The sequence below is a fragment of the Pagrus major genome, chromosome 19, assembly GCF_040436345.1.
Source record: "Pagrus major chromosome 19, Pma_NU_1.0".
NCBI lineage: Eukaryota > Metazoa > Chordata > Actinopteri > Spariformes > Sparidae > Pagrus > Pagrus major.
Genome location: NC_133233.1, coordinates 6110527 through 6130792, shown reverse-complemented (window position 1 = coordinate 6130792; position 20266 = coordinate 6110527). Strand labels below are relative to the sequence as shown.

Sequence of the window (20266 nt, the reverse complement as noted above, 5' to 3'; positions counted from 1 at the left end):
TACCTGGACAGAAGCTGATGACAGGGCAGGGTTGTCTCTGGATTTGAACTCCGACCCCATTGTGCATTTCCTGATCTCCAGAGCAGGCGGCTCCTCCAGCCTTTGGCTCAGGACAGCTACAGCTCCTGTAGCGGGACACCAACTCTGCCCCACAGGTCCTGGAGCACGGAGTCCACTCTGACCACTCACACCAGCCACCTGACACTGGAAACACACAGAGGGATGCAACATCTACATTTATGGCCGACCCTAGACATCATTTTACCATGCAGAATCGTCTAATCATCAGTCAGAAATATAGAATGCATACATGTTTTACGCGGGTGAGTTTGTTGAAGAAAGAGAGACTGCACAAGCAATAAAAAAAAAACTTAAAAAAAAAAGTTTCATGTGTTGTGTATTGATCACCCACAGCTGGTCTCACCCACCTGGACAGGGGTGTCTGGAGCAGTTGAACCTGCCACCCTCACAGGTGCTGAAACAAAGACGAAAGCCAACATATTTATTTTTCTGTCCCTTTTTTCCAAATGACAAATGTGTCGTATATGCATGTAAAGTATGTTTTCCTTGTGTGTGACTATTCTGACCAGTTGTTACATCCATCCGGGGCTTCAGTGGTCTCCCCTGGATCCAGCCGGTGTCCAGTGCTAAGGTCCAGGCAGGGACAGTCTTCTCTCTCAACACAGACTGTCCCATTAGCCGACAGGACCTTCCCCTCTGTACAGTAGCACCCCGGCTCACACTGCCACTCACAATACTGAGGGTCAGGAAGAAAATTGCTATTATCATCACCAGAATTCTTCTTATTTTCAAAGTACGACTTCCTGTTAAAACCAGTGGTGATGAGTATAAACAGCAGTCAAACTTAGAGTGATACTCACAGCTAGGTCCTCACAGGAGCGAGGGCAGGAGGGACCACAGCTACTGAACACTGTGCCTGGGACCTGCGAGCATGGCGCCACTAAAACATACACATAATGACACACTTCCAAAACACTGACCCAGAATCAGCTGTATAAGACTCAGTATGCAGATGTACACCAAGCATACTTTGAGCCTGATCTACATTCTACACACTCTGTAAATGTACCTGGACAGTGGTCAGTGTTACAGGCTATGACCTCAGTTCCCAGCCCCTCACAGTAGTTCCCCTCCCCCTCTGGACTGGGACGGTCACACTCTCTCCTCCGGCTTCGAACACCACCACCACATGATTTGGTACAATCTGTCCAGTTACTCCACTGACCCCAGTCACCGTCACCTGGAACAGCCAGAGAGGACCTCAATGACTTTCAAGGATATATTTATTTTATTACGGATTGAATTTGAATTGAGTTAAAACAAAACAAACTCACGGTCACATGGGGCAGTGACGCAGACTTGGTCCTCTCTGTGAGGGCCCAGACATGGCAGGCCACTGCCAGACCACTGGGGGCTGGAACAGAACCGGTACCTGGACTGGAGACCTGCTCCACACGACACCGAACACTGACCCCAGGGAGTCCACACTGACCACTGGCCATCAACTGCAGAGTGTGTTTGCATGTGGAGGAGCAGAACAAGAAAGATATATTGTAGTAAGAAAAATACCATTTATTCATACTTGTTGTTTTGCCTTACTACAGCTTATTTGTCAATCTCAAGGGTTATTCACATTGGCTGTGAATACAGCAAATTCATCAAGCTTGAACAGTTGAGTTTTAGAGATGATTTAGTGTAGACAGGAGATGAGTTAGGGTTTATTCGCATACAACCGTCTGTTCAGCAAACACGAGAAGATATATGTGAAAAAATTATCTACTTAAAGGGTAAGTTCACCCACAAATGAAATGCAGTCATCATCTACTCAACCACATGTTGATGGAAAGTCAGGTGACGTCCACAAAATATTTCTAGAGCTTCACAACAAAACAGTGTTGCAGCATTCTCCTACACAATGAAAGTAGAGGGGGTAAACAAAACAAAACCACAAAATGGCTCCATACAGCTCATCCGGTGTAATCCAAGTCTCCAGACGCCCCGAGATCCCAATTTGATTTGAAAAGATGTTATTTACACTTTTCAGGCTAAAATCTGTAGCTGCTGAGCGTTAGCACGCAATCCATCTGAAGTTGGTGCACAAGCTTGACTGCATGTCAAGGGTGTAAATAACATATTTTAAAATCAATTTAAGACCTTGGGGCTTCCAGAGACTTGGATTACACCAGATGATGAGCTGTATGGAGCCATTTAATGTTTTTTTCTGTTGTTTTTTTCTGTTTTAAAACAAGTCCACAGCTACTTCAGTTGTTTAAGAGAATTCTGCAACGCTGTTTTGCTGTGAAGCTCCAGAAATGTTTGTGGACTACGAAACTTCAGCGACTTTCCATCGGCAGGAGTCTTAGTAGAAAGGGTGAACTAAATAAGGACAGGATAACAATGAAAGGAAAACACAGAAAAAGCAACAATGGCTGAATTAACATCATTTCATTGGCTTACCATTGCAGCTGACTTGAGAGCAGTTTACCAGTCTCCCTGCCTCACATGTACTAAAATATAAACACACACAAGAGCAATCATAATTTAATCTCTTCTTTATGATGAACAGAAGCACTAGCTGGTGGTGTTAAATTTGTTAAAGTCAGTCTTACTCACCAGTTGTTGCAGTCTGTGGGCACAATGTCTCCTGGTTTGTACTGCTCTCCATCCACATCACAGCGACAGTCAGACTCTCGCACACACACACCATCCTGAAAACACGGACCAACAACAACATGGCTGTGATTATTGTATGTGTGTGTGTGTGTGTGTGTGTGTGGTTTAGCCACCCCACCCACCTGTTGGACAGTTCCGTGTGGACACTGGCAGCCTGGAGTGCAGTTCCTGCTCAGATTCATTGTGAGGTCTGTACATGACACTGCTCCCCTCACACACTGCTTCCACTCCTGGCCTGGAGGACACACCCTGCCATCTCCTGACACAGCAACAGAGTCCATGCAGAGATCAATGAAAACCCTCTCAGTGTAATCAGAAATTAACAATCTGAATCTGTTTTTATCTGATTTGATTTATAACCGAACATCCAGTGTTGTTCAATAATTAAAAACAGAAACTCCTTTTTGCAGTGAAATCACATTATTTAGCCTGCACAGGCCTGAATCATAAACAGTGTACACTGTATCATCCATTAACCTGGCAGTGAAATCAATATTACTGATGTCATAAATTATGCATACAAACTTTGTGCCCTCTTTTTTCTTCCTCTCTTTTTAAAGCATTTTTTACATGAGTAGAATTTGATATTTTAGAATACTAATGACATTTTTTTTTGTAGTTCCCTACGACACCAGTGAAATTAAATTCAAATGAATTGTTAACGCTGTTTAAGCGCCTTCAAGACCCTTGAATTGTTTTCCTTACTGACTTCTTATTGTTCTTTTCTTGTGCAGAAACATCATTTAATGCAATAAATATGTAAAAATGTTGTATCATACACTATCCCACTTATACAATTCTGATATCAAACATGACAATATAGTTATAGATGAGTATGGGTCTTGCTGTACCACAGGGCTGCAGGTTACAGGCACTGAACTGCTGAGCAGTGCCGTGGATTCGGATGGGCCCGCGGGTCCGGGTCCTATAACCTCCTCCACACGTCACTGAGCACTCTGACCACGCACTCCATGGCTCCTTCACACCTTCAGACACATCACAACTACATTAACTTTTTGTATATTTGAATCTGTGGTTTGTTTGTTTTTTGAATGCACACAGACATTAGAGATAACAGGCAACTCTGAGTATTTACCAAAGCAGGGTTCAATGCTGCAGGTATCAATCCCAACTCGGTCTCCTTCGCAGGGACGACCCCCGGAAGCTGGAGGAGGATTGGTTCCTGAACGATACCGCCTTCGAACACCAACATCACATGTTCGACTGCATGCGCTCCACTGGGTCCAGCTGCTCCAGCCACAGTCCACTGAGAAACACACACACAAGATAAAAGATGGGGAAGGGGGATAATATGGAAAATTCATCACATCAGATTGACGGTGCCCCTGTACAGTCTCCCTGTACAGGATGTGATTGACCATATGATCCTTGAGATGAGATGTCTTCATCTTGTTTTATTTATTTACTGTATATGTTATGACTGTGAACAATGACTTTAACTTTGATTTGTTTATTGTTCGTTGTGTTGTTGACTTTCTACTAACCCTCATTTGCTGGTTATATGCTGTTTGTTTAAGTGTTTGTCCCTCTCCGTCTTTTTTGTTTTTTTAGAATATTTTATTTTATTTTCCAAACCCAGAGGAAATGGGAGACAAATGACGAGAGCAGAAAAGACTTGAGGCAACAAGAGTCAAGGAGAGACACAAGCAAATTCAAAACTGATGAGTAAAGCCACTCACCTGAACAGGGAGCTGTTCCACACTCCATCTCTCCATTAGTGCAGGTGCTGTTTGAGGCACACAATGCAGAACAAGTGACATTTGATTTCAGAAATGGCCGTACATTGCAAAAACCAAAACACTAATTCAAACTTTCAGGCAAACTGTAAGCATCGATATATAGACAGTAATTTTTGCTGACAGTACCAGTTATTGCAGTCATCAACAGGCAGGGTGCCACCTGCTGGGTACATTTGCCCCTTGTGGTAACACGGGCACTGTGCCAGGGGCACACAGCTGCCGTTGAGCAGGTAGAAGCCCAGGGCGCAGTAGCAGCCGTCGTAACAGGCGGTAGCACACTGCACCTCTGTGGAGGTCATGTCCAAACACACCCGTGGACACGCACCGCCGTGAGCCTCACACTCTGCTGCTGTCATGTACACCATGCCCTCTGGACACACACCTGAGAGGAGAACAGCGGGAATCAGGACTGTACATTGGACATGAACACATTTATTGAATGGGGTGTATAATATAAAAAACAGAAATGTACTTGAATTTAATACAAAGCAACACAAAGACAGTTTTACACATATTTGTCCCCAGCCTTTCAGAGCTTGAGTAGTAAAAAAAAGTGGTGCAGTACCCGAGCAGGGGTGGGAGTTGCAGTCCTTAGTCTGTATGTGTGGCCCGGGGCAGCTGCTGCCCCCATGCTGTGGGGAGGGTGAATTGCAGAATCGCTCTCTTGTTTGGACACCAGAGTCACACTCTGATGAGCACTGAGACCACAGTGACCACACTGACCAGCCGCCATTCACTTGAAGTACACAAATATATTCAGGTTTTTAGTCTTCTTTTGGACACTATCACATTGTTTATGGAGGGAACAGACAAATTATAGACATTGTGGTTTCTGTGTGTGCACCTATGTGTGTAATACCTGGACAGTGTACAGTGTTACAAGGCTCTTGCTCCTCGCTGTCTCCATCACAGGTAGAGTCCAGGTGTGTGTGGTTGAAGGTTGTGAGCGTGCCGTTGCAGCTGCGGAAACGTTGTCTGATTCCAACGTCATCTACATGGTTGAAACATGTCTTGCTGCACTCTGACCAGCTGGTCCATTTCCTCCAGACTCCATCTGGTAGCACTGCACAAGAGGAGGACAAAGTGAGCATATAAGCCACAGGCAACTATGACACTGGCCTGAGACTGTAACTGAAGGAAAGTTTGACTTTGTTCAATAGTTCATCACACCTTTATCAGACAAGCTTCATTTTACCGTTTGACCTACTATATAACAACATGTACAGTAATTAGACAGAACTCAGTTAGAATTATCTTGGAAAACAAAGGTAAGACCACACAGTGTGACAGCATTAGTGTGACTGTTGTGTGCCTGGGTTGTGAGTTGTTGTACCAGGGAGGCAGGGGCTGGAGCAGTGGCGGGCCTCTGAGGAGTCTCCTGGACAGGGCTGGATTCTGACTTCTCCAGCTGGGTTCAATGGAGATCTGTGGAGACAAAGTCAAGGTATAACAACTACTGTTAACACTTTATAATGCCAATCAGTAATAAATGGTAAATTGATGGTTAGTTAAACTTTAGTTAATAGTTGCAGCTTTATAATGGCCATCCAGGTAATATTTATAGATGAACTACACAATAATTACTACAGAAGCCCTATGGGGCAAATGAAGATTTTTGTTTTTCTGGTGATCCATTTTCTAAGTCTGATCTAAATGTTTTCTCTCCTGTGTTTATGACTTGAGAACTGGTGGGGGAAAAAAAGTTGCCAGGATAAACTTGTTTGTTTCTGTAATACTCATTTCAATCACAAGAGGCTGAAGTGCACCACAAACTCATGTTTTATACAGCACTAAACGCATTCATGTTTTCTCATGGAGTTTTAATTTCTCCATGCATACTAAACACAAGATACATGTATTATGTGTTAGCAGGTTATGTAGCATTACTGTCATGTCTTTATTTTGGCGAGGAATGTGTCACACTTCAGTCTCTTGTGGTCAAAATTAGTATTACAGAAACAAACACTCACAAAATGAGCCTTAGACAAAAATACATTTCCCTGAAAAAGATTTTTTTTTCACTCAGTTTTACGCATGAAAAAATACAATTCTATATTTTCTGTTTTTTCCCGTAATCAACCATTTATAAAGTATTATAAATATAAACTGTAAATTTACAATAAAAAATGTAAAGTTTGTAATGTAAATGTAAATGGTTTATAAAGTATTTCATTATTTGTTGACAGCGATGGTTATTATAAAGTGTTACTAGGCTCTTGATCCAAATTCAGTAGGTGGTTAATGAGCAATAAAAAAAAACATAGTTTCATTTCAAGTGCATTAACACATTGTTAGAAAGTATTATCAGTATATGTTTAAGTATGAACGAACTCAAGGTAACAATACCCTAAACATGCACAAATCAAGAATTTAAAAACTTGGTAGAATATATAATGTAAGCAGTTAGAATATATAATATTATTGGAGTGTACAAAAGACAGCAAACAAGGGAAATAAGTACAGAATAAGATGCAGAATTATTGATTAAATTCAATATAATCATATTTGTGTTGTGAAAAGTGAAATGAGGCTGAGATGATAATTTGATAGCTGGCTCACCTGTAGCGTTGCTGTAGCCCCAGACCACAGGTTACATCACATGGTGACCATGACGACCAGGCTGACCAACGACAGGTTGCCACACAACTGGAGCTGTCACAGGTGACTTGTCCATCTCTACACACACTTCGGGGGCAAGAAATATATGCCTTTCTATTAGTTTATTTGTACACTAATCAATAGTAACACACAAATAAACTAAAAATAATTTTGCATAACTAAAGTTAATATAGAGACCAAAATTTTAGTAAGCATTTTACAAATATGTTCAGTTATAAATACCAGGCTCTCTGTCAAAGAGGAAAATAACAAATGAATGAGTGTGTCTGTCACCATGTGGTACACTGGTCCTTTCTGACCGTCTGTCCAGGCTGCAGTGTTTGACCGTCCCAGAGACAAACACACCGGCTGGCATTCACACACCGTCCACCCTGAAGGTACAGACCGTCAGGACAGCGACAGCCTGAAGAAGACACAATTAAGGTCCTAAATGAGATACAATCATTCTAGAATACATTATCCAGCATTACTTCAGTTGTGGATTGTGGTTTTTAAAAATATTTTGTGTTGTGTTTTTATTTTGCCTAAAAAAATTAATAGAATGCACTAAAACTACGAAAATCTATAAAAGAGGCTTTATTAAGTACTTGCTTGTGTTATGTGCAATACTAGAGACTGAATGGCTCTAGCCTTGTACTTCAAGGTAGGAGACCATTTAAAGTTTTTGTATGGCACTGCACACTCACCTGCCATATCTATCCAGCATTATGAATTCAACCTTATAAACAGAACAATGTAAACATCTATTCATTCACTGTGGCACTGGGTCTCTGAAATGTACTGAAAATGACATCAAGCTCTCATTACTTACATAATAAATCAAACAGTGACATCACTCTACACACTTCAAAAATGTCACCCCATCACCCCTTCTGTGTCCTACCCAGTATACATGCTGCGGTGCAGTTGCTGGTTGAGCTGAGGTGCGAGCAGGTAGGAGGACAGGGCTCAACCCTCCCAGCCTGGCAGTCTGCCTCCGTCACCAGCACCATGCCGTTGACGCAGCCTGAGCAACCAATCAGGGAACAGATATAATTCAGACAGTTCACAGCATTTACCATACAGCAATTAAATATTTTAATTGGTCAAGGCATTAGACTACCATCCTCAGGCTGGAAGAAAAGAACTGAAGACTTTAAACACCAACAGCAGAGTTGACTGTTTGGCAGAGCGTGAGTCACCTGTCTGTGTGCCGATGTCTTTGGTGCAGGGCTGGCTGTTGCAGCTCTGGCTCTGCAGGGTCATGCCTTCACAGTCCCGCCCACCATTCTTGGGAGGAGGAGCAGAACAGGTTCTGTTCCTCTGCCTGACCCCACCTCCACACTGAGCATCACACTCCGACCACTCTGTCCACTCTGACCAGTGACCATCAACTACAAGAGAGGACAGGAGAGAATGAGACTAAGAAAACCATTACATCAGATATTGTAGGTGTGAAAGATGCATCCTGACATCATGTTCCAAGAACAGACCTGGACATGCGCGAGGAAAACAGCCTCGACTGTCGAACTGAGTTCCACCACAGGCCCCTCCTGGCAGAGCTTCCCTCAGTATGTCTCTTTGCCGAAACAAGGAGCCCAGACCACAGGACACACTGCACGCACTCCACGCTGTCCACGGGGACATGATGCAGTCCACTTGAGGAGAGGAATGGAGATGAGATGAGATGAGATGTTTTGTTCAGCCTTATTATCACTTTTGAGGTGGGCATACTGTATATCTTACCACAGTCTTTCTCATCCGATCCATCCACACAGTCCTTCTGCAGGTCACATCTGCGGTCCAGGTGAACGCACTCCCCACTGGCACAAGAGAACTGCTTTGTGGAGCAGGGACTGGGCACCAGTGGGCCCTGTGGAGTCACTGCTGGTCTGGCTGTGGTGCCTGATAAAACACATGAACACAATAACAGAACTTTATTCAAGTCACACAAATATTTATCCAGGAATAAAAGATCAATTATTACTTATCCAAAGCATTCATTTCACATCATATTTTGCATGTGTGTGAGGTCATGAAACTACAGTATATGTATATATATCTTAACTATGGTACCAACTTCATCAATAAAAACTTTTCTCCATTGACAGTATTCATTATATTAAAGTTCTTCCACTAGGCTGTGATGCATACCACAGCGTTCTTCATCTGAGCCATCCAAACAGTCTCGTCTGCCGTCGCACACCTGTGCCGCGTCGATACAGCCAAAAGACCGGCATGCAAACTGCCCCTCCACACAAAGCACTCTGGGTAGGCCATCATCATGGGTGGTTGTAGCAATCCAGGGGGCTGTAAATGAAAATAAAATGGAGGTTACAATATATTTCTATTCTGTGGAAATCCATGGTTCCTGTCTGGTTGTAGGATACCAAGGCTGTTGTGTTCTCACCTTTTGTGGTTTGCAACCCAGGTCTTCCAGAGTGGATGGATGTTGTGAGATGCAGTCCAGGTTGACCTGTGGTGACCCCTGGGTACATGGATGTTCTGGTCCAGTTGCCTGTTTAGGTGTCACACCCAAAAATTATTTATGTTAATTTCTTGGTAGAAGCCCAACAATGAATGAAAAGTCGATTTGATCAACAGCAGTTTCAAACTGTACTTGAGGGTGTAGTCTTCTGAAGTCCAGGTTGACCTGTGACCCCTGGGCTGGCCACACCAGGAACCCCACCTTGGGACCTGGTGGTATGGAGGCCTGGGGCACCTGTTGTACTGTCACCATGGAACCCTGGTCTCCCAGTGGAGCTGGTCTGGTTCTGTAGCCCAGGAGAGCCTCTGGTTGGAGCCGTACCTGAGGAGAAACAGACATGGAGTAGAGAAAATGGAACACCAGGGAGTGTAAGGCCCCATTCAGACCAAAGCAGGAATTGCAGCAAGAGCACCAGTCATCCCATTAGCTTTAAAGAGGTCATATTACGCTTTTTGGGTTTTTGCCTTTCCTTTATTGTGTTATGTAGCATTTTTGTGCATGTAAAAGGTCTGCAGAGTGTAACAGCCCAAAGTCCACACCAAAGGGAGTTACTCTCTCCCACAGAAAACACTGCTCCTGCACTGCCTGAAACACCTGGTTTGGAGTCGAGCCTTTACTTCTGTAACTTATGTGCGTCACTATGTAACAGGCCTTCTATAAATATATATATTTCAATATATGTAGGATAAAATATATACATCTGTACCACAGCCATGGTTTTTTGAAAATTAAAGTATGTAAACCTACCTGGACCCCCAAATAAAAGTATGAACCCTGAAAATAAGCATAATATGACCTATTTAAGTGTGGGTAGTATGTTTAAGCTGCTGCAGTGTGGACTGCAGGGGTTTGCCGGCGGAAAAGAAACAAACAAACAAACAAAAAAACACAGCGGCCCTGGGGTGAAAAGTTGAAACAGAATAAACTTTTGGAGAAACCCAACCCAACATCATGTTGCAGTGGCCAATCACATTATCAGGGGATCAGACCAGCTGGTCAACTATATTGTTGTTCAAGCCGTTTACACTAAATTTATCTTTTTTATGATTTAGTGTGTTGATTTTATTATTCTGCTTTTTAAGTTTGAGTACCTTGAAAAGCGCTATATAAAATAAATGTATTATTATTATTTATAAAATGACACTGAATATACTTTACTCTGCATTAATCTGCACAATTGTTGCCTCTGTGGAATAGCTGCTCCTCCCAAGTCGGGAGCCAAAAACCAGGTGCTATCCAGGCAGAGTTCAAGGACCAAGCGATGATAATCTCCCAGTTGTGCTCTCCCACACCGATGCACAACCCTGTGCTAATCACCGCAATGCCTGATTTAGTCTAAATGAGGCCTTAATTGTTTTTCTCACATAAGGGGACTAAAAACTGGTGCCGTGGGATGACTCAAAATAAGATAAAATTAGATCTGACCAAACAAAGCTGAGCTCTCACCACAGTTGATCTCGTCAGAGTGGTCCTTGCAGTCCGGTCGACCATCACAGAGCACAGAGACAGAGACACACTCGTCACTGTGCTGGCATGCAAACTGGCCTGGCTTACAGCTCTGCACAGTCACTTTCCCGCCACCAGAGGGAGACGAGGTCACACTGCTGGGGGTCACCAGCTCATCTCCAAGAGCAGGAGGAGAAATGGCTTCATATAAATACTGATGTGAAGTATGTGGTTCAGTGGTTTTGTAAAACTAAGAATTTTTAGATCATTTTGCTGTAATTTGGGTGTGGATTCAGTTCACTTCCTCACCTCCTCTGCAGCCGAGGATCTCAACACGCAGGAAGAAGGTATGTCTGAACTCTACAGGGATGATCCGTAGGTAGCGAGCTCTGACCAGCCGATCGAGCCAGCGGGTCACAGGAGTCCGACCCACCATTCGCACCTCAAACACCTACAACCAGACAAAGATAAACCTCCACATGAGCACATAATGACAAGAAGAATCTCTCATGTATGAACACAATGAATGAAACACTTCATCATATGTGGACATACTGTATGTAAATATAGAAAAGGCCTGTTAAATATGGCTCTTACTGTCTAAATTACTACAAATACCTTAGCAGGGCCACCAGGCTTCCCATCCTCCGTGTAGTCTGTGAAGAGGCTGCTGTGCAGCGCGAAGGCCAGCCGGTATTTAGTGAGGTAACCCCACATGCGTTCACTACCTTGAGTCACCACCCCTGATAGCCATGTAGGCTCCAGGAAGTCCACCTGAAAATATGGCTGGGGATCTGTAGGCACTGGGCTCCATCCAGGCTCCATAACCTGACTGCACAGACGATATTTGTGTTTGCTTTTTTATTCTCCTTTCCAAAGAATTAACAGCAGTACATTTAAAAGGCTTCGCAGGGAACCAAATGTTCAGGCTGCGATATGCTTTAAGGGCGACAACCATACAAAGACTGGATCACTTACACGTTTGGGATGATGTTCAGTCGTCCACCATCAGCAGGGTTGTTCTCACGATGTGACGATGAGGTCAGCTGACCATATCGAATTCTCCCATCCTCCAGTCCAAGGGGAGAGGAGCAGATGCCTGCAGAATATGAGGAATTTTTATACCATCCATCAGATCCAGTTTGGCAAACTGAACACTTCAAACACATGAAAGCATTTGGTCTGCAGGAATATCCCCTTTTTTAAAGCAACATTGTGTAGAAATTGGCATTTTGTGTGATTTGAGTGCAACATCACTGTGGTAAATACAAATCCCAGGTGTGTAACAATTAGTCAGACATAATGGAGGTGCTAACAAGACACTGTACCATCAACATGATTTTGAAAAAAACAGCATGTAACACTCACCACGATATCCTGGGCCACCATCCTGTAAAAAAAGTGTATATGATGTGTACCTTTATCAACACCTGCAATCTTTGAGTCTTGTCTAATTCTGTCTGCAAGCAGTTCTATTACTAGTGAAAAGAAGGACAGGAAATACTTTATAGGACTCAAATAAGGACATTCAAGGTGATGTCATCACTGATTAATCTATCTTTAAGCTAGGCTTGTTTCTGTGTTATATTACAGTATGTCTAAGCATATACAGCGCTTGTGTTCCTAGGTATCTTTAACTAATAAGCACAATTTTACTCGTGTATCATATCTGTGAGAACCTTTGCTTATCCATTACTCTTAAAGGAACAGTTCACTTAAAATTGAGAAGTCGGTCATTATCTACTCACTATCATGCTGATGGAATGTCAGGTGAAGTTTCTCAGTCCCCAGCTACTTCAGTTGTTTAGGAGAATGCTGCAATGCTGTTTTGTGGGCTACGAAACTTCACCTGACTGTCTATCAGCATGACGGTCAGCATTTTTGGGTGAACGTATCCTTTAACTTTAGATCACATTAGGCAGAAAAGAAAAAATGCAGAGTTTAGAGGCACTGATGATAATAAATACATTACATGTTTGCTTACTGTTGGTTTTACTGCAGGATGAGTGACAGTAGACATGTTTGGAGTCCTGAGAGGAGCAGGAGTGGGTGTGTATGGTCTGTGAATTAGCAAACAACAATGAAGAGAAGTTAATACATATCTTCTTGATTACTGTTGTATTTTAACCCTGTATACAGTAACCCACACAGTCTCTGTAACATGAGGAATTCAGAACAATTACATTACAACGCCAACAAAGAATGAGAGAAGAGCTTGATAAACAGAGATGAGACAAAAAGTAAGAAGCAGCATTCACAACAGCATGATTTACCAAAGACTACAATAAGTACATCTATTACCACCACTGCTACAAATAACAATAATACCCTTCACCTGTCTGACTGGGTAGTGATGTTGTCGTGGGGATGACAGCCGGTTTCATCCTCTCCTTTGGGACAGTGGGGGACCCCATCACAACGCTGCCCTGCTTCAATGCAGCCCCCTGGTGGGGGGCAGGAGAACTGGCCAGCACGACAGCTGCGTGGACTTGTGGCTGTTGGGGATGGCTGCGTACCTGCATGTGTGGAATGGTCAAACTATGTAAGAATGATTATTTCCTACAAAGGATGGCTAACAGTTAACTGTCAATAACATTAGTGTAAGAGCATTTCCTTTCTAACACATCTCAGAAGAAAAAAAACAAAACTTCACAATTTCACAGCTCTTATACAATATTTGAAACTAAGGCATGTTAGTTTGGAAAGCTTACCACAGTACGTCTCATCTGATCCATCACCACAGTCATTGACCCCATCACAGACAACTCCCAGTGGACCTGCTGGCACACAGCGACCGTTTTCACACTGGAACTCCTTCTCTCTGCAGCCACCTGGAGTGACCGGGGAGGGAGGAGTGGGGGTTGTCAACCAGTGCAAGCCTGGATGAGAGGAGGAGAGGAGACCGTTTTTAAAATCACGTTAATACACAAAATTATGTGATACCAGCAAAGTAGCATCGAACATCTACTAACCATCTCCACAGCCCATTATCTCAAGTCGAAGGTAGATGCCATTCATGAAGTCGTGTGGCAGCAGGCGGACAAACTGAGCCGACACCATCCTGTCCAGTCGGCTCTCTGCCACCCCTCGATCATCTTGGTTACCACTGAAAACCTGGAGGGAAAATGGTAACCATCAGTTTCAAGATGGCCTTCAATGTATATGATGTAAAGCTGCAGGACTTGTTTGACGTCTAACCTTGGCTCTGGGCCGTGCATCAGTGACAAGCTCTTTGTAAGTGAGCCACTGTTTGCCATCCTGGCTGAACTGGAGGTAGAAGCTGGACACGAAGGTGCCAAACACACCACCACCCTGAGTCAGCACACCTACAGAAGAGCCGAGAGGTAGAAAGCATTTTATTTGATTACTGATATACAGGACATATTCTCACATAGGAATTGACTTTCAGCACACAGTACACTAAAACCAGCATTTCAGTCTGTACTTGCTTGATGGTGCATGAATGTTTACCAGTGATGTTGTATGGTTTCAGCAGGTCTATCTGTAGAAAGGGGCTCTGTGTGTTGCTGTTGTGTCCCTCGGGCCTCCTCTGTGGTAGGTCCTTATAGTCCTCAGGTTCTGGACTCCAGCCCTGTAGATAAAAGGTTTACAGATGTGCTCATGTTGCAGCAGCAATGCTTTTGAATTAAAATCCGACCTTAATTGACGGTAGAGATGGGAAAGATTTGCGTGTTGATGACAAGTGGTCACCTCACCATGACGGCTGTATAATTACATCATGTGATGATTAAATTACTGTGCATTCACAATTTAAACACCATCCATGACATTTTGGTTTCCTTACACTGAACAACATTCTGGTGTGAGGCATTTATAACTGCTTGGTTTTCAGGCACTTCTGTTTGAGTAAATGCCAAGCAGTACTTATCAAAACCTTCAGAAAATCTATATTTCCCTTTTGGAATTATAATGTGAAAGGTTTTTTTTTAAACTTAAAAGTACAGTGACTGTGATATTAGCATTAGTTTTGCAGGTATTCGGTCATAAACTGAAGTATTGGATAAATCGACACTTTGACCTGATGATGGTGCTAGAGGAGAAGAGATTACAATTCATTTCAAGGGGCACATGAATGTCTGCATCAACATCCATGACAATCCATCCTACATTTATCAAGATATTTCACACAAAACCAGAAGTATAATGTTGCTGGTGACACTAGAGGTAGTGGTAGTCAGGGAGGGGGAGGATCATCAAACACATTCAGATTCATCCCCAGGTGACCTTGAATGTCAATTGTGAAAAAAAAAACAATTGTGAAAATATTTCCACCTGGACTAATGTGGTGGAGAGACCAAATGATCATTCAACCGACATTGCCGTCCACAGAGCCACACCACTAGCATGGCTACGAAAGAAAGAACACCAGTATGATACAAATAAAGGTGCCTGGGATTGGAAACCAAAGGAGAAAAGGAAATCTTCTGACAAGCATGCCTTGAGCAAGAACAGTCAGGTCCAGGAGCTAATGATATCTTTTAGAAGTAAGTATTTTCATTTGGGCCTTGCTGATTAATATCAATAAATTAATTTGATCCATCGCTGACCTTTTCTCAAAGGTCAGGGTCAGCTACAGAACAGCAGTCTTGGAGGTGGTGGGGATTTAGCAAACCACTCATTTCACCAGGATGAACAATGCAAACAACAGTCTGGTCATTTTGTATACGTAGATCTATCATTAGGCCTGGTGTACCTGGAGGTCAAGATGGGGGCTCCAGCCATGGAGGCGACCTGCCTCAGGTGGGTGACCACTCTGCTGTGACGAGGCACTGAAACTGGAAGCTGGGAGATACTGAACACCCAGAGGAGACCAACACTCATCTGAAGAAAAGAGGACACGAGGTGAGATACAATGGACATTACAGTCTGTGGAATTAGATAAACTCTTGAAAATGATCAGAGATGCTTAAACAGTCAAAGTGTTCTACCTGTGAAACCGCATGGCCAACTTATGAACTGACACTAACCTCCAGGAGGAAGAGGATATGTGGGAACCATAGGTGTAGTGCCCTCTGCAGGTTTGGAGGTCACAGTGACAGGGCTGATAGTCACAAGAATGGTGTCGTTTTCTCCTATGGGGTGTTGTAGAATAGAAAGACTAACATCAAACAGCACTCACTTTGTTTATCGCAGCAATAAACTGGATTTTATTTTATTATAATAATAATAATCTTTAATTATATTTAGAGGGCTGCAATTTTGTTGTGAGGGACTAAATGATCTTTATATAGCTTTTACATATCCTCACTTTCATCCAACTTTCTTCATCCTCAAAAGCTCTTAGCTCTATACGTTTATAACGAAAACACACTGAGCTAGTGTTTGATAAACTGCTGAGTCCCTTGCCAACCACCATTCTCTTGTTTTGAATAAGAGGGGAGCAGGGATTCCCCTCTCTGCGCTGTATTTGGAGAATGTGTGAGGTTGTCTCAATATAAGCAACCTTTTAAAAAGGAGACATATATGGATTAAAAGGAAAAGAAAACTCTGGACAGATAGGGTGATGTGTGTAAGGTTAAAGAAACAAAATATTTCCCTTCATTTATTGGGATCAACGTCATCTGTGACATTCGTGATCACTCAGTGATAAAATCAGTAACCAATGCAAGCCATTAAAGAGGCAGACATTTAATCAGTACAGATAGCAGAACAACAGTTTTGATTTTACCTTGGCAGTAACAGCACCTGTCTTCCTCTCCAGGCACCAGACTTTGACCCTGCACAAACAAACTGACATTCAACATTTGACTCAGTCACACATGTGGTAGAGTTGCTATGAGACACTACTATGTAGGATAGGGAGAGTGTGGGCTGGACTGTTTACCTGAGATAAGATTGAACATACTGTAGATGCATTAAAGGCAAATAACAGTCACACTTTCAATTAAATGTGCAAATGTACCAAATCATATTTTCATAAAACATGGGCACATACTCAAGCAGCAGTGAGTGCATTCACATAAATGTGTAAATGCACATGAGACACAAAGACAGTCATACATGTCCTATTGTTACCTGTGGACATCCACTGACAGCGTATGGACAGTAGGGGGAACACTGCACTGTGAGGTTGGGCAGACAGTGACATAACAGGCAATGGTCTGACCTCCATCTATCTCCCACAGCATGGGACTGACTCTGGTACTCACACTCATCACAGGGGTCTGTCTGGCACCTGCGCACACACACGCACAGAAAATGCATGCATAATTGATGGAATGCATATGTATTTACTTGTAAGTGCTTGGTGTTAGACAGATATTAAGCAATTGTTTATGATGATTACAATACTTGTAAATGGTTAATACTGTGTAGTTCATATATAGGTCTAAACAGTGTTTGGGTGGCCATTATAAAGTTGCAACTGATGTTTACAAATGCTGACCTACAATCCCAAAGTGTCAGTATTTGACGAGTTGGAATGAAAATTTAAAAATCAACTTTTCTTACAAATAGGACCTTTAATAAATGGTTTATACAGAATTCTATTGTCTGTTAATGCTGAAATAAGTTTAATTAACTATAAATGTACCATTTATTAATAATGATTATTATAAAGTGTAACCCATTACTGTTCATTTTCTGGGGACCATGAATATGCACAGCAGAGTGGAAATATTGCCATTACTTAAGCTTGTGCTGGAAAAATGTAATGAGAAGGGTACATTTTGAAAATGTCAGTAAGGTCACCAAAATTTTGAGAAATCTTCTTAACATGGACCATGAATATAAAACAGTACAAGTGCAGAAGTGTATAAGATGACTAGTAGAAAAGAATACAGTTTTTAACAGTCCATGAAGAAAGGGCTACATACCGGCGGGCTTTCCTGTAAATTCCTCGACATGTTCTCCCGTCTCCATGCTTGGTAGGATTGTTTGGGCTGCGGAATGACCACTGGACACTCTGAACACCACAGGGCCCCAAACACTCGCCCCACTCAGACCAGGACGACCAGCCACAGTGCACTGCAGCATGACAAAGCTGACTATGTACTATTGCTCAGACTTTCAGGATACCCAGTACTGTATGTGGGTAACACTCAACTGTGGATTGGATCTTTAAATTAAACAAGTATGTGTATTTGACACTCACCTGAACAGTCTGGGTTAGGCTGGCATCTCTGAGGCCTCCCTCTCTCACAAACACAAATCTCACAGTCCAGCTTCATCTGCTGGCCCGGCCAGTAGCGCACACCTGCCACCTCACACACACACTCCTCTGGTAACACACACTGTTGTATATGGTTCATCACCTGGCCCTCTGGACACCAACAACCTGAAGCAAGAGACACATGAAATGTGAGAAAGAAGTTTGTGAGATAAATATTAACACAACAATTTCAAAATAGCAGGAAGCGACAATTTATTTTAAGTGTAAAATATTCCAGATTCCCCCTGACTGACTGACTGACTGACTGACCGGAGGAGCAGGCTGCTGGTGGTTGATCACAGGTCGTCCCACTGCTGATGTGGGCACAGGACACCGGGCAGGGAGCACAGCTGTGTCTCAACAGCCCGATGGGACAGCTGGTGTTGGCACATCCATCATCAGGACAGGGTTCTGGAGTGGGACAGGGAGGAAAGGAGAGAAGTTCATTTAAAATCTTGTGATGCAGCTTAGCATTTCCATTTTGTTGCTACTGTGCATTTCAATCAGTTTGATTTAGTTTTTTTTTTTTTTTTACTTGAGTATTCCACTCCTCTACATTTAGGAGGTAAATATTGTACTTATACCCCACTTCATTTATTTGATAATTTCAGTTATTAGTTACTTTGCAGATTGTATGCTGCATCAGAGCCACAGCAGTAAAGTGTTAGACACTAAAGTTTATTGCCAGAAAATTACTTTTGATACGTAAGTTCATTTAATATCAGATACTTTAAGACTTTTACTCAAGTACTATTCGTATGGTTGACTTTCATTTTTACAGAAGTAATATTTACAAAGTAATATGATATCTTTACTTTGACTCAAGTTTGACTTTGGGGTACTTTTTACACTGATAAGCAATGAAAAATTACTGCTAAAAAAAATCTGAAGCAACTTATAATTATCTGAAATACAGTCGCGGTTTCCCTGGGATCAATTTGTTTTCATCCAAACAACTTTCTCATGGGAATTCTGGGTAAAACAATCCCTTAAAGTTTCTTCTCTTTTCCTCAATTATTGTCCAAGAGCTTAGAATCCAGACGACTCTTACTGATTTCCATGGGTAGGTTTGATGGTCCGGGGAGCTGGGAACAGTCTTGGCCTCCGTAGCGAGGAGGGATGCAGCCTCTGTGTCTGACCTGCACTCCACCACAACCGCTGGAACAGTTGGACCAGCTCACCCACGGCAGCCACTGACCATCCACTGAAGCGAGGATGAGAGAACTTCAGTTTTGAGCAACAAATACATATTTGATTTTAAACTATGCATCAATACTGTTTATTATGAAACATATTTATATTCTAATCTGGTATATGCCTGCCTCCTTACCAGGGCAGGTGATGTTGAAGCATTGTTGCCTCTGGAAGTCCTGTCCCCGACACTGGCGCAGTGGGTCTCCTGAAGGGCAGGTTCTTTGACGGCTCATGGAGCCTGTACCACAGGATGTGCTGCAGGGACTCCATGGACCCCAGGAGCTCCAGCTTCTACAGCCATGCTCATCAGAGGGGCCTCCAAGTGTTGCTAGTGAGGAGTCTGGGCAGTCAGCCACACCATTACACACCTATGTAACAGAATAGGGTTAGCAAACAGGATGGGTTGAATGAAACTGTAGGTGATAAGCATAATTTTTTGTTGCTTTCATTTAATAACTATTTATTATTAATGAGAGGAAATACCAAAATTGTTAACATTTTTACAGACATGAATTTTTCAATGTATTATATGATACATGCTCATGATAGCTGTTCACAGGCTATATCACTGTATCTGAATTATGTTTTGTTCATTTTAAAAATGTAATGAATGAAATGTGATGAAATTCAGTCATCATCTCCTCCCCTCATGCTGATGGAAAGTCAGGTGAAGTTTCATAGTCCACAAAACATTTCTGGAGCTTCACAGAAAAACAGTGTTGAACAGTGTTCAAATTAATTTGAAAGGAAGTTATTTACATCCTCGACATGCAGTCAAGCTCATTCGCCCACTTCAGACAGGATGTGCGCCAACGATTTGACCTCAGCAGCTACAGTGAAGATTTCAGCTTACAAAGTTAGTTAAAAAGTTATATTTGGTAGAACTTTGCTTTTAACAGCATAGCACAAATATCA

At 42.6% G+C, this 20266-nt stretch overlaps 1 protein-coding gene across 1 annotated transcript in view; it reads right to left on the bottom strand.

The window, feature by feature from the left end:
- sspo (SCO-spondin) overlaps window positions 1–20266 on the bottom strand; it is an 86702-nt gene that overhangs the window by 45092 nt on the left and 21344 nt on the right. The window contains 38 exon segments of the mRNA XM_073488441.1: window positions 4–204; window positions 429–475; window positions 588–757; window positions 882–961; window positions 1091–1261; window positions 1356–1526; window positions 2479–2528; window positions 2635–2729; window positions 2817–2953; window positions 3546–3680; window positions 3791–3961; window positions 4395–4441; window positions 4581–4836; window positions 5020–5190; window positions 5314–5508; window positions 5788–5879; window positions 7014–7139; window positions 7347–7476; window positions 7957–8079; window positions 8255–8446; window positions 8546–8710; window positions 8799–8957; window positions 9210–9367; window positions 9456–9528; window positions 9706–9883; window positions 13675–13817; window positions 13959–14100; window positions 14185–14312; window positions 14458–14571; window positions 15727–15828; window positions 15975–16079; window positions 16676–16724; window positions 17023–17182; window positions 17823–17973; window positions 18101–18283; window positions 18428–18568; window positions 19209–19361; window positions 19488–19719. Coding sequence (XP_073344542.1) covers window positions 4–204; window positions 429–475; window positions 588–757; window positions 882–961; window positions 1091–1261; window positions 1356–1526; window positions 2479–2528; window positions 2635–2729; window positions 2817–2953; window positions 3546–3680; window positions 3791–3961; window positions 4395–4441; window positions 4581–4836; window positions 5020–5190; window positions 5314–5508; window positions 5788–5879; window positions 7014–7139; window positions 7347–7476; window positions 7957–8079; window positions 8255–8446; window positions 8546–8710; window positions 8799–8957; window positions 9210–9367; window positions 9456–9528; window positions 9706–9883; window positions 13675–13817; window positions 13959–14100; window positions 14185–14312; window positions 14458–14571; window positions 15727–15828; window positions 15975–16079; window positions 16676–16724; window positions 17023–17182; window positions 17823–17973; window positions 18101–18283; window positions 18428–18568; window positions 19209–19361; window positions 19488–19719 — 5296 coding nt within the window.